Source organism: Amblyraja radiata, chromosome 6, assembly GCF_010909765.2.
Source record: "Amblyraja radiata isolate CabotCenter1 chromosome 6, sAmbRad1.1.pri, whole genome shotgun sequence".
NCBI classification, from domain to species: domain Eukaryota; kingdom Metazoa; phylum Chordata; class Chondrichthyes; order Rajiformes; family Rajidae; genus Amblyraja; species Amblyraja radiata.
Window position 1 is genome coordinate 25,129,053 of NC_045961.1, and position 17,592 is coordinate 25,146,644.

The window sequence follows — 17,592 nt, forward strand, 5'->3', positions numbered from 1 at the left end:
GGCTAATTGGCTTGGTAAAATTTGTAAATTGTCCCTAGTGTGCCAGCAAGCAGACGACAAGCCCACCAGCAGGCCCAGCTCGCCTGAGGTAGACTGAAGATGGAGGACCCACCCGTCAGGTCCGGCACCCCCCCCCACCCCCCACCGTGGTCCAAGGACTTGCACGCCGAGGATCGCCCGCCATGGACCGGTGATGGAGGACCCGCCAGTAGGCCTGTATCGCCCACCGTGGTCACCGAACCTGGCCCCGAGCCATTGGCAATGACAGGACCCATGCCGTCGAGAGCGAGGAGGTCCGCCTAGAGCGAGGGGGACTGTCAAGAGCATAGGGGGACCCGCGCTGCAGAGAGCTATCTGATGGCGGGCTACCGAGAACAAAGGGGGGACCCGGCGGGGTTGCCACGAAAGAAGGAGGACGTGGCAGGGGGGGGTGCCGAGAATGATGGGGGGATCGAGCGGGGGGTCACCTATGAACACATGCGACTTCAGGCCTGGTTTGCCGCTGCGGCCAGATACGCATGTTCGATAAACTTTATGTAACTTTGTTGGCGCCAGAATCATGGTGACTCTTGAGTGCTGTGTAGTGAGTTCTGCTGTATGATTTTACCAGGTTGTATGCAAAACAAAGCATTTCAATGTACCTAGGTACATGTGACAATAAAGTATAATTGAATCATTGGGTTGATGGGGACAAGCCTTTTAAGGAAGCAAAGGCATTGGTGTGCTTTCTTGGCCATATCTTCAATAGTTAAAGCTGGTCCAGGATAAATCGGTAGTGATAATTATTCCTAAGTACTTGGTCCGCGCAGTTCCTAAATGTGCGGCCTGGGACTGGGTCAGTTCATATCTGTGGGTTCACCCTCAAGAAGTCAATCTTGACCCGCGGCTGTGCACCTGGAACGCTGTCGGAGGCCTTTATCGAGGCGCTGCAGTCTCTATGCCTCCCAGATCGCTGCGTAGAAGCCTGAGACGGTGCCCGGCCGGGGCCTCACGGGTCGGTTGGAGGAGCCGGGCCTCAAGGGTCGGACGGAGGAGCAGGGTCTCGCGGATCGGAGTCTGGGTCGGCGGAGCTGTCAACGGAGCCCACGGCTGAGGCCCGGGTTGACATCACAGAGGGGTGAAGTGGGGCATCGACAGCGGTGAGGTCGGTGGTGGTGAAGCGGCAGCAGCGATGAAGCCTCGTGACGATGGGGCTTCGGTGGTGGTAAAGCCTTGCGGGTCGACCCACGGTCGATGAGAGCGTGGAGGACTGCTGTGAGGGGGGAGGGGGAGAACAATGGAGGACTCAGTGCGGGGGAACCGCCGTGAGGAAGGTGGGGGGAGATCAATGGATGAACCGGCATGGGTGGACAGCCGTGAGGGAGGTGGGGGGGAACAATGGACAATTGGAACCCTGTGTGGGGGAACTGCTATGGGAGGGGGGACAACAAACTGAGGAACCGGCGTGCTATTTGTATACATTTGGTATGCAATCAAAGAATTTCACTGTCCCTGGTCACATGTGACAAAATATTCCATTCCATTTAACTTCTGCAACAGTGACCCTGGGAAAAGGGAAAAGTATAATGCATTGAGTTCATCAGAGAGGGCCACACTATCACCATCGATGCTGCCTGACTTCACTATGCAGCCAATTATAGTATTCGGGCCCGGTATGGTCTCCTGGCTTTCCTGATGGCTTTGCAAAGATAGCAGTGAGCTTTCTTGTACTGTTCGGGATCGTTTGACTTGTACGCAGCAGTCTTTGCCTTTACCTAGAAATGGGCCTGACTCATACATGGGTACAGTGGAAGGGACGTCAACTACCTTTCCAATATTTCGCTTAAGTGGTTTATTTTATGCGTGATGCTTAACAGTAAACATGAGTAAATTAATTGATTACCATGTGTGTCATAACCCAGGCATGATCTTGTCCTAATTCAACATTAGCATATAGACTTTAGAAAGAGTTACAAATTAACAGTGAGGAATATAAATCTTGGCCATGTCCTTCCTAACCCAGCAGGCGTGTGGATTTTAGAACTTTGATCACCTGACTGTTTGTGAACAACTAACGCCACACCAGTGGAGAATTTCCTGAGCAATATGTCTACGCTAGTCAGGGATTAAAATGTACTTATCTTTGAAATACACACTTTTTTTTAGGTTTTATAATGCATTTAATTCAGTTTGCTTATGTTAGATTATTAACAACTGACCAAAATATTTTGGTGTTTTTTTAAAGAGAGAACAATGCCCCTCGTTGCAGGCTCCATTGGACCTTATGGAGCTTTTTTGCAGGATGGTTCTGAATATTCGGGTGACTATGTTGAACAGATGACTAAAGAGGTATGGAGCAAATTGTGCATTATTTTGTTTCAATGACTTAGCAAGTACTTGATTTGTTTAGTATCTTATCCAGTAGATACCATTGCAGGACATATGCTCATAAAATTATTTTGATTCTTGCTCACCACGTTACCTCTTCTATTAATTTTTATTTTCTTTGAGCCCACAAATGCATTAATCTATGAATTTAATGTACTCATTGACTGAATATCATAGTTCTCTGGCACGGATAATTCCAAAGATTCACGGACTACTGAATAAGAAATTTCACCTTAGTTTTAAATTTAACTCCTTCTCCCGAAATTGTCTCAAACTAAGATCTCTGTGGTTCTTAAACATCTGATGAAGGAATAAATATGATTGTACTCTACCATGAGTGCTTGAGAATTCAGTTGGAAAATGGCAGCTTGTGAAATCACATTTGGGAAGGGATCTGATATAGCTCTACAGCAAGTGATTAACTTTTAATACCCTCTTAATAAGCAAAATCCAGACTTGTCCCCCATGTCCAGTTACTTTTTTTTACAGAACATTTTCAGGTATGGATAGATTCTTAAATGATTTTGTGTGTAACTTTCAGCGTGGAAGGGGCCACTGTGAAAATGTAAAAGTCTTAGCTGTGAAGAAGAATTGCATTATTTTTGCCAGAGTTGTATAATCCTGAAGATGTTTGGCTGTGCTTCTGACATGACATTTGATCTGCAACATTGGGGCAATGGCTAGACTTGTATTTTTAGGTTTCAACTGGAGAGGGAAATTAATGTGCTGATAATTCGACTTTAGAAATAGAAATACAACACACCTTTGTGTTGTATTTCTCACATCTGTGCAATTAATGAATTATTTCTGGTGCAGACACAATTATTCAGCATATATGTAATTTGAAAGCAGCAAGATATCACAAAAACGTGAATTAATTTATGATACTTTTGGTGGTTTTGTTTGTGGAAAGAGTATCGCTCACAGTTCTCCACTTCACAGTTCCATCTCCACCAACCACACCCATTCCATTGGCACTTTCCCTATACAACTGCAGGCACACCCTGACTTACACAACAGTTGACTTACATAAACTTGCACTTATGCAAACAATTCTGGCAGTTTGTGATTTACACAAAACTGTACGAACACTCAAGTTTACATTGGAAGCAAGCTGGCAGTGGCACGGTGCTTATCCAGAACGTGTCCCAATGGTGTGACGGAACTAAAGCCGACAACGCTTGCCCAGGAGGCTGCGTGCCACAGAAAGTGTCCTAGCTGCAGCCGGACGATGCTGAGACAGTTAATACTCGCAGGGGCGGACACAAAATGCTGGAGTAACTGAGTGGCATCTCTGGAGAACGAGGATAGATAACATTTCGGGTCAAGTCCCTATTTCAGACACTGGGTTATTTTGGGCAGGGGATGGGGATGGTGACTCCAACTTGCGTAAAATCTGACTTGCGTAAGGGTTCATAAGACGTTACCCTTTCAAAAGTTGGGGAGTGCCTCTACTATCTTTCAGGAAGCCAAATACAGGCACTCCTCGACTTACGCAATAGGCAAGAGTTTCGATTAGTTCACGTAATAATACATAAACTCGCACATATAAGTAATTCTTTAAGCCCTATGTTTTATATCCAAGTTGCGCATCTCAGTAGCAGTGCGTTACTGCCATCACATGCAGCCGTTTCTGCAAGCCAGACAACTGTTCCTGTGGATGCTCCCACATGGTCACTGCGTTGTAGCTTCAGCATGGTCTCCACGTCAGCCCTCCTATGTGGTCTCCACGTCGGAGCTCCCACCTGTTCTCTGCAACAAATAGTAAATCTACACATTCTGATTAGCACTTCTGTTTCCGACTTGCGAAACATCTGATTCATGCAAGGGTCTCCAAGACGTAACAGCATCTGTAGTCCGCTGTGATTCATTTGCAGTTCTTCCAATCTTCCTAAACAGTATATCACCCGGCCCACTCTTAGTTTAGTTTACTTTAGTTTAGTTTATTTTTGTACAGTGAAAAGTTTTTTTTTCTCTCTATCAGAGATGTTACTTTTATCCCAGCCACCTTCTTCCACCTCCTCTTTACAACTTAATTGAATGAATGAATGAAAGAATGAATAAGTTTATTGGCCAAGTATTCGCATACAAGGAATTTGCCTTGGTGCTCCGCCCGCAAGTGCCAACATGACATACAGTGACAGTTGGGAATGACGCATAAAACATTAAACATTAGTAGTAAAACATTATCGGTTGAACATGTGAATTAAATAAAATACTAGAGCAAAAGGAGGCTACAGATTTTTCGTTATTGAGTGGAGCTACTACTCGTGGAAAAAAGCTGTTTTTATGACTGGCTGTGGCAGTCCCAGTTTTGATAAAGGGTCTTCAACTTAAAACGTTCATTTATTCTGTAATTTATTTGAGGTCTCGACTGGTTCTTATCGATTGCTTTGGAAAAATAAATTGGGAAATCTCATTCTAGCAATAGAGACCATGTTTAATGTTGGTTTTTATAGACCAAGACTGGGTGGCGCCGCACGATGGCAGCCTCGCTAACAGCCTGTCTCGTCCTTTTCTTCTTTTGTTGTTTTTAGTTTGTTGTTAAATTTATGTTTTAGTGTATCTTTAGTTTTGTATTGTGGTGGGAGTGGGGGAAACTTTTTTAATCGCTTTCCTTGACAGATGCGACTCTCTCCGTATCGTATCTCCGTCCGTACTGCGGCCTAACATTGTGGATTTGGCGGTCCCTTTGCTGGGGATCGACTTTTGGGAGCTACAACCTTGGGAGCCTGTGGACTTAACATCATGGAGCTTGGTTAGGGACCGACTTCGGGAGCTCCGTCGCGGGAGCTCAGACCGCCCTGAACCCAGGAGCTTTGATCACCCCGACGCAGGAGCTTTGATGGCGGGCTGCGGGAGCTTCGATTGCCCCGACTGCGGATGGTTCGACTGCCCCGACCGCGGGAGAAAAGGAGGGAAGAAGATGAAACTTTATTGCCTTCCATCACCGTGCGCTGTGGGGGTGTGAGATTGCAACCTTTACGTGGTCCGCCCTGTTTCAATGAATGCAATCAACCTGGCGTGCACAATCAAATAAGATCAAATAGAACAAGTTGTCCAACAACTTTAGGCTGTGCACACCATATGCAAGAAGAAGACAGTGCACTGTGGTGGATGTTTATGTTATTTTTTATGTAGGTTTGTGTCTTGCTGCTTTTTTGGTATGACTATGGCAAATCAAATTCCTTGTATGCTCTTACATACTTGGCTAATAAATTATTTGTATCTTGTACCTTGTATAGAGCATTATTCGATGTGTATTTTACAAGAGTTCACTGATTATTAGGGATTTCTACCATGCTTCAAAATTGTACCTGCAGTGTACAAAACTCATTACATTTTTTTGAGTGAGAATTTGGGATTTTTTTTTACCTTTAATTTCCAAAAGGTATGGTAAAGTAGCTTATGGTTAAAATTAGTATGCATTTTTCTGAAGATCTATGGTGGGCCCCGCACACTGTTGCAAGCACAAAGAAAGCAAATTAATTCTTCTACTTTCTAAGAAGATTGAGGCGATTTCAGCATGTCGACAAATACTCCTTTGAACTTCTGCAGGCATACAGTAGAGAGCATATTGACAAGTTGCATCTTGGCTTGGTTTGGCAACTCAAATGCCCAGGAACAAAGGAGACTGCAGAGAATAGCAGATATTACCTGGTCCATCACAGGTATTGTCCTCCCAAACAACTGGAAGGTAGCCAATATCATCAAAGATCCGCACCACCCAGGCCATGCTCTCATTTCACTACCATCAGGCGGAAGGTACAGGAACAGGAAAGGGTTCCAGAACAGCTTTTCCCAGCAACCTTCAGTCTCTTGAACATAATGCTAGCCTCAGCACCCATGATCTTCTATGGACTGTGACTTTGGTTGCACTACAGACTTTGGTTTTGAACTATTAAAGTTACTAATTTATTTTATTATGATTATTCTATATTTATCGGTGTATTATCACCTTTAAAGACCTTTTAAGCTGCTGCAAATAAGAATTTAATTGTTCCTTTACTACTACATATGATAACTAAACATTTTTGACGATTCTTGACTCTTGTACTAGAGCAGTGAATACCTTCTTAATCTCCTCAACTCTATTGGCAGCTTTCCTTCACATATTTATGCTTTGGTGGTTTATTCTGTGTTCTTCCAGGGTGTGGTGGTTTAACTTGCATTTATTAGACTTGTGTAGCAGGTTACAATTGTATAACTAAGATCTTGAAGTATTAGTTCACAGGCTTTGATTTGCTAATATTTGATTTGGTAAAGTTGCAACAAGTTTGGAGAAGATCAATCTTTCATTATGATGCTTTAAAAACATTTTTTGCCCTAATAAATGTGATATATAAATATTTAATGAGAATTAAGATATGGCATAGCCTTTTCTGGTTTACACTCATGATAGCATTAATACTGTGTGTGTTTTAATAAAAACAACCAGAGCAATGTACAACCAAAAAAAGTTAAAAATGTAATAATTTTGTAACTCCACAGATACTTATCCTTAATATGTTTCATTTATGTTTGAAATGCTGCATAATCTTTTTGGCTTGTTACAGGAATTAAAGACTTGGCATCGACCTCAGATGCAGTCCTTAATAACAGCAGGAGCGGATCTCATTGCTATGGAAACAATTCCCAGTCAGAAGGAAGGAGAAGCTATGGTGGAACTTCTTAGAGAATTCCCAAACACTAAAGGCTGGCTGTCATTTTCCTGCAAGGTATTTAATTAAAGTTGAATAATAATTAGCATTTTTTAATTGATTTGTAAATCTATCAAGGTTTAGTTTTATAATCAGACTTAACCTGCTTTGAGTTATGTCAAACCGGTCAGGGATTAAGCTGAAAGATTTGAGAATGTTAACAATTTAGCATGTTAAGCTATTGCAGAACAGCAATAAATAAGTAAACTGGAGGGTGGCACAGTGGCGGAGCCAATGGGGCTACTGTCTCACAGCTCCAGTAATCAGAGTTCTGGACCTCTGGAGCTGTCTCTGTGGAGTTTACATGTTCTTCCTGTAACTGTGTGATTTCCACTGGGTGAACATGCTTCATCTCTCTCCCCCACGAAATGGGTTGGGAGGTTAATTGGCCACTTCAAATTGTTCCCACTGTAGAGATGAGTGGAAGAATCTGAGGGGAATGATGAGAATGGGGGTTGGGGAGGACAGGATAAAATGGGTTGGGATGGGATTGTTTTGACAATTTTACTGTTCTTTTACAAACCATGTTCTTGGGGTATCTAAATCTAAATTGTATTAGTTATTTATGTTATGACATCGGATGGAAGCTGCATACCAAATCTCGTTGCGCTTATGTGCAATAAAAGATATTATTATTATTATTGGTGTATTGGGTACTTGATGGGCTGATGAGCTGCTGCTGTGCGATATCTCTCTATCACTGTGAGTGTGAGCTTTATTCAAAATTCGTTCATTTTGGGTTTGTCAAAGAGTCACAGTCATACAACACAGAAACAGGCTCTTCAGCCCAACTCATCCATACCACCCAAGATGCCCCATCTAAGCTATTTATCATTTTTCTTTGTTCGCATTTAGTTTCTATCCCACTCAACCTTTTCTATCCATGTACCTGTCCAAATGTCTTTAAAAAAAAATGGTATTAGACTTGCCTCAACTACTTCCTCTTTTTACACTAACACAAAGTATTGACAGTGGGAGACTTCATAGATACTGAAAATCTTTGGACCTGGCAGAATTGAAAGCTTCATGTTTGTCAGCAGGACTATGCACCGTTTCCCGTTTCCCCTTTCCCCTCCAATGTACAATTCCCAAATTCAATTCAGCTTTATTTGTCATATGTAGGTTAACACAGGGTCAACGGTACAATGAAATGTGTTTGACAAGACAACGGGGGACCTCAGCAATAATATAACAAGGATAGAATAAGATAAAAATGACATTGGTAAGGTAAAAGGACAATAATAAAAGAATCAATATATATGAAATGTGTTTATGAGTTCAGAAGTCTGATGGTAAAAACTGTTCTTAAGTCTGGTGGTACGTGCAGCCATGCTCCTGTATCGTCTGCCTGACGGTAACAAGGAGAACAGTCTGCGTGCTGGGTGGCTGTGGTCCTTGATGATGCTGTGTGCCTTCCGCAGGCACCACTGGTGGAAATGTCCTGATTGGCCGGGAGACAGTTGCCAGTGATGTCAGGGCTCTCACTTAACTGGTCCCTGGTGTCAGCCGGGCAACCTAGGCAGCTTTTTAAGTTGGCAAATGACAGTTTACGTGGTCATTTAAGACGGCTTGCATGACGCGTGCAATAATGTGCTCGGACGAAGTGCGTAGTTACCAGTCGGAATTATGCTCAATGAAGCATTCACATATTATTTCTGCTTGAAATAAAGTCACAAAACATATTCACCAATCAAGACATGATATATACCACAATGACATGCAGCAAAATTATAATACAGTATCTCAACTCTTTTTACCCATTGCAATTAATGCAATTTCTATTATTTCTTTCCACTTCCAAACAAAAATGTGGTTTGATTATTCAGCGTATGATCAACCTGTGTCAATAAAACCTGGACCATGGTAACATATATGCTTAACCATGCACACTACAGATTGATGTAAGCATGTTTTCTGTGAAGGACCGAAAATTATCATGACATGGCCATAACATGGGTCGTTATTGCTATTGGTACAGAAACACTCTCGCTTCCCACATAATTTATCCACAACAAAATATACAGGTTGCAAGGAAATTTCTAAAGGCATTTTATGATAATAGCTGTTAAAACCGTCTATACCCATCTGACAGGTTAAACATTACATTAACTGATAAGAGATGGTCAAAGGACATAACTGCAGCAAATGTTTAAAGGTTTCAAAATGCCACATTACCGGACATTCAGATTAGATATATGTGCTGTGAACAGCAATGAAGATACCCAGTTTGTACCCACCAGATTAAAAAAAAATTATTGATAAATGTTGTTCCCATCATTCCCACTTAACATTGAAATTTCAACTGAAATATCACCTGATCAAATTTGTGATGTATATGACCGATTGTAGAAGTAAAACCTGGATAAATTCAATGTATAGTTGTGAATGTTGCTCATTAAATAACTACAGTACTGATAATCCATATTAAGTGCATTGATTTGCCGTTAAAATGAATTCTGTAATAACGTGTCAAGGAAAGCAGTGACAATCGAACACTGTGGTTTTAATGTTTCACGAGTTCACAATTTAATTAATCCATCTTTATGGATTAAAACAAATAATAACATTGGGAATTAAAACACATTTGATTGCATTCCGTTATCAAACATAGTTAATGTTCGCTCTGAAGACATTTCCAGCACAATAGGGTCGGGGGGGGGGGGGGGGGGGGGGGTGAATCAATGTGGGATGGATAGATGGGGGGGAGGGGGGACGGTTGAGAAGGCAATCGTTGCGGAAAGGGTTGATTGAGGCAGGGGAATTAGTGTGTGTTGGTTGGAGTAGGTACAATTGTGAGGGGAGAGCGTGGGGGATATCAGTGGAGTTGAATGGGGGCTCTGTACGGGATGAACGGGGGAGGATCTGTGCAGGATGGATGGGCAGATCAGTACAGAATGAATGGGGGGTTCAATACAGGATGAATGGGGGTAAACAAAAATGCTGGAGAAACTCAGCGGGTGAGGCAGCATCTATGGAGCAAAGGAAATAGGCAACGTTTTGGTCAAGACCCTTCTTCAGACTGATCCCCCCATTCTTCTTGATGAATTGGGGGATCAGTGCAGTATGAATGCGGGATCAGCACAGGATGAATGGAGGGTTCAGTACAGGATGAATGAGGGTGATCAGTACAGGATGAATGGGTGGATTAATACAGGATGAATGAAGGGGATCAGTCAGGATGAATGAAGGGGATCAGTAAAAGATGAATGGGGAAATCACTACAGGATGGATGGGGGGGTCGGTGCAGGGTAAATGGAGGGTGGGTCAGTACGGGATGAATGGGGGGTTCAGTACAGGATGGATGGAGGAGAAGTGCAGGATGAATGGGAAAGGGGGTCAGTACAAGATGATTTGGGGGACCAGTGTAGGATGGATGGAGAGTGGCAGGAGAATCAATGCAAGGTGGATAGGGTGATCAGTGCAGGATGAATAGAATGGGGAGGGGGGGGTAGATAGGGGTGTGGTAGATGGGGAGGGGAGCACAGGGGATGTCAGTGAGTTGGTTGGTTTAAAAACTATCTATCAGGCAGATCCCAGTGTGTGCGAGCAGAAGGTATTACTTCTAGCTCTCTTAATGTATCCAAGGGTGTGCCACAGGGATCGGTTCTAGGACCTTTATTATTTACTATTTATATTAATAGTCTAGATCATAAAGCTCCGAATGCAAATTTTCACTTTTATGCTGACGACACAGTGATATATTGCTCTGCGTCTACCCCAAATCAGGCTCTCTGTCAGCTCCAAACTGCTTTTAACACTGTGCAACGTAACCTGTGTGATTTAAAACTTGTTTTAAATGCTGACAAGACAAAGCTCATGCTGTTCACTAAAGCTAAATCAAAGCCATCGGACCTCCCTCTTTTATCACCACTTTGCAGGGCTCTGTGATTGAATCTGTGTCTCAATATAATTATCTGGGAATTATAATTGACGATTCTCTCTCTTTTAAACCTCATATCCAGCAACTTGTGAAAAAACTAAAGATAAAATTAGGTTTTTACTTTAGAAACAAATCTTGTTTTTCTTTTGAAGCCAAAAAAAGACTTGTTGCTGCAACGTTTATGTCTATGTTGGACTATGGTGATGTTTTATATATGAATGCATCTTCAAAATGCCTACAGTCTTTGGACACGGTCTACCACGGAGCACTGGGATTTGTTACTAATTTTAAAACCCTCACGCACCACTGCTCTTTGTATGCTCAAGTTGGATGGTTTGCCCTGTCCACCCGCAGACTCCATCATTGGCATATCCTTATTTATAAGACTATCCTCGGTGTTCTTCCTTCATACCTGCAGAAGTATGTAATTCGAAAAAGCACAGGAACTTATCAGCTCCGCTCTGAGGACTTGTTCTTACTAACTGTACCTAAAGTCCGTACTGAACTGGGGAAAAGGGCATTTAGTTATGCTGCTCCCTTCGCATGGAACCAGCTGCAGAATGAACTGAAACTTAAGGAGCTGGTTTCTATAAACAGATTTAAATCCCTTCTTAATGATGTCGAAGCGGGCTCTTCTGTCTGTACATGCATTGTTTGATGTTGTTCTGACTATGACTCTATTTATATGTTCTCTGTTGTTTTTAAATTATTGTCTGTAACTGTGGAACTGTGCTGCTGCCTGTCTTGGCCAGGACTCTCTTGTAAAAGAGATTTTTAATCTCAATGAGACTTCTCCTGGTTAAATAAAGGTTAAATAAAATAAATAAAATAAAAGTGAGGACTGAATAGAGGCGGGAATGTGATCAGTGTGGGATGGAGAGAAAGGGTCTCAGGATAAGGGGGGTGGAGGGGGCGTAGGAGAGAGAGAGAGACAGAGAGGGAAGGTGGGGAGGAAGGAGGGTCAGCACTCATCGGACACCGATGGCCTCATTGCCCCCCTGCCTTGGCCGTCCCTGTCCACCGCCAAGTTCCGCCGCCAAAGGGGGAGGCAGTTGGGATCTCCTCGCCACCGCCTCTCCTCCTCCGCCAGCCAACAGGAAGGTGCGGGGCCAAGCGGTGCAGGTGCCTCAGACGGCGAAAGGGGGCCTCCCCCTTCCTCCTTCCCAGCCTCGGCGTGCGGGAGGGTTTGTTTTGAAAGCGTATATGGCGTAGTTTCAAGCAGCAGCCGCTATCAGGATGGGCGGGTTACGGGAGGAGGAGGAACCGCTGTGCGGGGCACGCCATTCGCTCCGACGCTCCGTCACCCTGCACCTAGTATCTTTGCCCCGCACTACAGCTTGTTATTGCTGCCGACAAGAAACGTCACATTCCTTTTCTCCAGAGATGCTGCCTGACCCGCTGAGTTACTCCAGTTTTTTGTGTCTTATCTTCAGTATAAATCAGTATCTGCAGTGCCAAGCTGGGCAAAATGACTCGGCATTGAGATTGTCCGGCGGCACTTTGGGTGGTCATTGGCACCCAGGCAACCGCTAATCTCGAGCTCTGGATGAGCTGTGCTGCCTTCACCACTCTCTCTAGTGATTTGTGGCTGTGGGCAGAACAGTCCCCGTACTAGACTGTGATGCAGCCCGTCAGCAGGCTCTCGATGGTGCATCTGTAGAAGTGTCAGTATGCTGCCGTTCATGCCAAACTTCCTCAGTCTTCTCAGGAAAAAGAGCCGCTGGCGGACTTTCTTTGTTATTGTGTCCGTGCTCAGTGTCCAGGAGAGGTCCTCAGTGATGTGCACACCGAGGAACTTGAAGCTGCTGATCCTTTCAACCTCAGCATCACCGATGTGGATGGGGAGGTGTACACTCCCCTGCCAACTCCTGTAGTCCACGATCATCTCTTTAGTTTTGCTGACATTGAGAGAGGTTATTTTCCTGGCACCAGCTGTTTAGTGCCTTTACCACCTCTCTGTAGGCGTCTCATTGTTGTCTGTGATGAGGCCCAGGATGGTCGTGTTGCCAGCAAACTTTAGGATGATGTTTGAGTTGTGCTTAGCAGTACAGTCGTGTGTGAACAGGGAGTACAGGAGAGGACTGAGCACACAGCCCTGTGGTGTGCCTGTGTTGAGGATCAGTGAGGAAGAGGTGTGGCTGCCAATTCTCACCAGCTGGGGCCTGCCCGTCAGGAAGTCGAGTATCCAGCCGCAGATGGAGGTCTCCAGTCCAAGATCAAGAAGCTTGGGGACGAGTTTTGAGAGAATGATAGTGTTGAATGCCGAGCTGTAGTCAATGAAGAGCATTCTCACATATGTATTTCCTTTGTCCAGGTGGGTGAGCAGTGTGTGTTGCCATGGCGATGGCATCGTCAGTGGCCCTGATTGCTCGATAATGTTTGGGACAAAGGCCCATCATTGATTTATTTTCTGGGAACAAATGTTCTTGGAATACTAATTGTCATTAAGAGATTATTTTATGAAGTTTAGTTTACACAATACAATTGAGGAACCTCCGTGCAGGTCCTGTCTATTTTACTGGAAAGAACAGGCTAAAAGATAGATTATCCATCTCATTTTAGATCTACTTTGAGAAGTCACCCTCCACATTTCAGGTGCACCACACACCCATGCACACATCACAAGAAGAACCTGCCTCTCTGTTCTGTCGACCTGATTAAGAATTGTTAAACCTCACGAGAAGATGATAGATCAGGTGAGATCAGCCAAAGCTGGTGGTGACACGATAGACTAAACTGTCTCTTCCTTGCTGTAACCATTCTATGATTCTGTGAAATATTGACTTCACAGTGGGTTGTATTGTGCTGCACCTGGTAGAAAGCTGATGGTGGGATCAAAATGAGTTGGTTGACTTTTCAACTTTCCTGACTTCACCTTTCAGTTCTTGAGATCTTCTGATGGCCTTGTATTTTCATGCACATGAAGTGTGCACTCATAAAGGTTCAGATGGAACACTATGGACTCTCAGTGCAAAATGAAGCAGGAGGGTAGGGAATGGTTTGAAAAATTAACATTGTGGGGCCAGGAGGGAGTTTTGGATTGTACAACAATAATGCAAATACTGTGTGAACTTTCATTCTCCATATTATAGGTCCTTCCCATGCATTCCTTCCTCACCCCTTACCTCCGTCACATATAAACCTACCTTTCTGCAAGCTGTTTTAGTCTCTGGACTATTATTTTCGATAAGGATTTTGACAGTGAAATATCTTACAGTAATTTTCTTCCTACTTTGCAGGATGAACAATGTATTTCCCATGGAGAAAGGTTTGCTGATGCTGTGAAATTTGTGATCAAATCTGATCAGCTGGTGGCCGTAGGATTAAACTGCTGCCCTCCCGATATAGTTAGTTCGCTCCTTGCTACTGTTGAACAAAGTAAGCGTCCAAAAGGAGGATGGATTGTATATCCAAATAGCGGAGAAAAATGGAACCGGAATACAGGGTGCGTCATTTACATCAACAAATGTCAAACTGGTTTATTTTGTACAAATAAAATTGCAATGCAAGGTATAACATCTTATCCCTTTAGTAGGAAATGAAAGTAACATCCCTCCATAAAAATTCAGTCAGACTTTATGTCCTCTTCGAAAAGATAGACTATTCGTGCTAGTTCTTGCATAATGTAGCGTGAAATTTATAATTGATCCTTTTTCAAACCATTAGCTTTTGGCTTTAGCTGTGCTTGGCTCTTGTATAAATTGATGAAATAGATAGAAATACTTCACTGGGATTTATACTTGTATGGCCATATTGTTTTTTTAAAGCCACATTTACAGTTATGATTCAGATCAGGAAGAATATAATGATAATTTGGGAAAATTAGGTCATGAAAAGGTGAACAGTGATTTTCTCAAAATGTTTTGCTATATCAATATAATATAAATTATTCTTAAATTTGCAATTTCAAATTATTTTCATTTTCCAAAACCAGCTGGGGAAGTGGTCAAGTCAAAAGTCAATTTGCAGAGCTTGCATTGGAATGGAAAGAACTTGGTGCTAAATGGATTGGTAAGTTTTTAGAAACCTGAGTTGTCTGACAGAGATCAAGAAGACATCAACTAGAAAATAATGACTAATTCCTAAGTAAGTTTTCCAGGAAAGATATTCTATTCAAGTTTAATTAACACCTGAAGAACGGATGCGATACTGAGAATCATTTTGCATCACTCAAAATAGTTGAAAAATATATTGAGAATATGATAAAATAAATTTTAATTGCAGACATGGTGATTTGCTTTTAGCTAATTGCACATTAAATACTCACTTTAATACTCTTACAACAAGACCAAAATATAAAATAAATGAGTACAGGTTGCTCTCCTATAACATTTGCTTCCAAAAATTGAATTGGATATAGTGTGATTGATGATTCACGATTATAACACAATGTCTATCCTTATCTCACAAGGTCTATCCTAATTAGGCATCATCGTCTTCTCAGAACACAAGTCTGTCAGTGTCACCGCAAAGTCTCCATTCGAGTCCCAGCTATCTTCTCCCTTGCTTCCCAAAACATATTAAGGAGAGATCTCATCAGGACCAGCAGATGTATTCACTCTGATGCGTTCAGACATTTAACACTAACTTAATACTGACTTGCTGCAGACTATACCCCTCCCTATTATCCAATGTTTCCCAACCTTACCATTTTTGCTTTACTGAAATAGCTTGTCTTGAGTTATTAAATTTATTTTCAAAGATTCCCACTTGTTAGGTATAATTGTAACTGCAAGCATCTTCTCCAATCTATTTTTGCCAGATCTTCTCTTATGCCATTGAAATCAGCCTTCTCATAATTTAGGACCAAAACTTGAGGACTAACTGTATTTCTTTCCATAACTATCTTGAAACATGAAGAATTATGGTCACTATATCCAAAGCGTAGCCCACTAACTCTTCCACCACTTATCCAGTTTAATTTCCTAAAATTGAGTATAGCTCCGTCTTTAGTAGGACTCTACATTTTGTTGCAAACACTTTTCTTAGATGGACTTAATTCCATCGCAGCCCCTTGCACTAAGGCAATTCCATTCACTATGGGAAAGTTAAACACCCACACTAATCATTTTTCTGCATTTTGTTTATAAAAATGTTTTTCTAACTCCAGCTGACGATTGGGAGGCCTCTGGTTTAACCCCTCTCCTACTCTTAATTTCTATCTATTTGATCTCTTTGGATGAAACGACCAGGATATCCACCCTTAAATACTGCTGTGGTGTTCTCCCTAATCGCGGGAGCGAATAGCCTGCCTCTTTTCCCAGAACATTCAGCTCTGTCCCTCCCTCAACCATGTTTTGTGTGTTTGTAATATCATAATTCCAAGAACCGATCCATGTTCTAAGCTTATCCAATTTATTAATAAGGCTCCCTGTGTTAAACTAAATGCAGTTGAGCCTGTTGGCCCTCCCTTGCTCCCTAATCTGTCTGGTCTGCCTAGTGAGCATACTTGATTTAAACTCTACATATAAATTAATCGCCCCACCTGCTCCGCCTCCCACTGGCTCCAAAGTAGTTTAAACCCTCCGGAGAAGGATGAACAAGCCTCCCTGAAACTATATTAATTCACTTTCAGTACAACTAATCCTACTTGCACTGGTCCTACCTGCATCATCTTTTTGGCGATGTGTTCATCTCCCCTGTCCTCTTTCTCCCTTTATAGCACACTATGCAGGATATAATCCCCAAAATTACTGTCATTAGGGTTCTGATTTTCAACTGTTTGCCTAACTCCTCAAATTCAATATGCAAGGCTGCGTCACTTTTTCTACATTGTCATAAATGTCATTATGAGCTGTTCTTCATCCCCTTTCAGAATCTTCTGAAGCATATTGAGACCTTGGCACCTTGACCTTGGCACCACAGGGGCCGCAGGAATGCTTTATCGGGGCCACAGAAATAATGCCTGTCTGGTCTAATTTAACCACTTGCTTTTCATATCTGAAAGAGGTTGTACAAACAAGCATGTTTTCTCCATAATTTCCTTCATTTTAATGATCAAAAGGTTATTTGAACCAAAAGGTTGTGGCTTAAAGTTTTATTTCCTTTCACAAAATAAACTTTACTTAGAATAAAAAACTACATACAAAATAAAAACTGCTCATACATTCTCAGTGTATACACTTTCAATAGTGTCATACACAGCAGTCTAGGACTTGAGCCCATGCATTGGGATATTTCTATGCATTAGTAAAGAATGTGCACTATTGAAGATGTCACTTTTAAAATAAGTCAATGCTATGTCTATATGGAAGATTTAAAAGAGACTTGGCTTTTTTGAAGAATTCTAATGTTTTTTAGATTATCTAAAAATGTTCTAATGTCCTGTCATCACTTTTACCCTGTCTCCCTGACAGACTAATTAGTTAGTCAGCTCATTGTTTGCTCTGCTTATTTTTGTCAACTGTAAATGCAAATTGGCTGGCTGCATAGCATTAACTGCATTTCAAACGTAAATGTTTGGGAGATAATATATATAATTGCAAAATCATTCTTTGTCTGTTTTCTGGATGTGGTTAATGGGCTTTCATTAACTCAAGTCACCTCTGGTACCGTACATTATTCTTTGTGATTTCAACTGAGTGCTGAGTCGCGAGACTGCAAGTGCATCACAGCCATTCCCCAAGACCGATCACACTTGTGAAC

The 17,592-nt window shown here is 42.4% G+C and overlaps 1 protein-coding gene across 5 annotated transcripts in view; it reads left to right on the plus strand.

The window, feature by feature from the left end:
* Positions 1-17,592, plus strand: part of LOC116974154 (homocysteine S-methyltransferase 1-like) — a 34,790-nt gene that overhangs the window by 13,246 nt on the left and 3,952 nt on the right. For 3 of the 5 annotated variants that reach the window (XM_033022330.1, XM_033022328.1, XM_033022331.1), the window contains exons 4-7: positions 2,225-2,328; positions 6,924-7,085; positions 14,187-14,392; positions 14,882-14,958. In XM_033022330.1, coding sequence (XP_032878221.1) covers positions 2,225-2,328; positions 6,924-7,085; positions 14,187-14,392; positions 14,882-14,958 — 549 coding nt within the window. The remainder of the gene's footprint in view (positions 1-2,224; positions 2,329-6,923; positions 7,086-14,186; positions 14,393-14,881; positions 14,959-17,592) is intronic. The other 2 variants (XR_004412295.1, XM_033022332.1) reach the window with 1 other exon arrangement.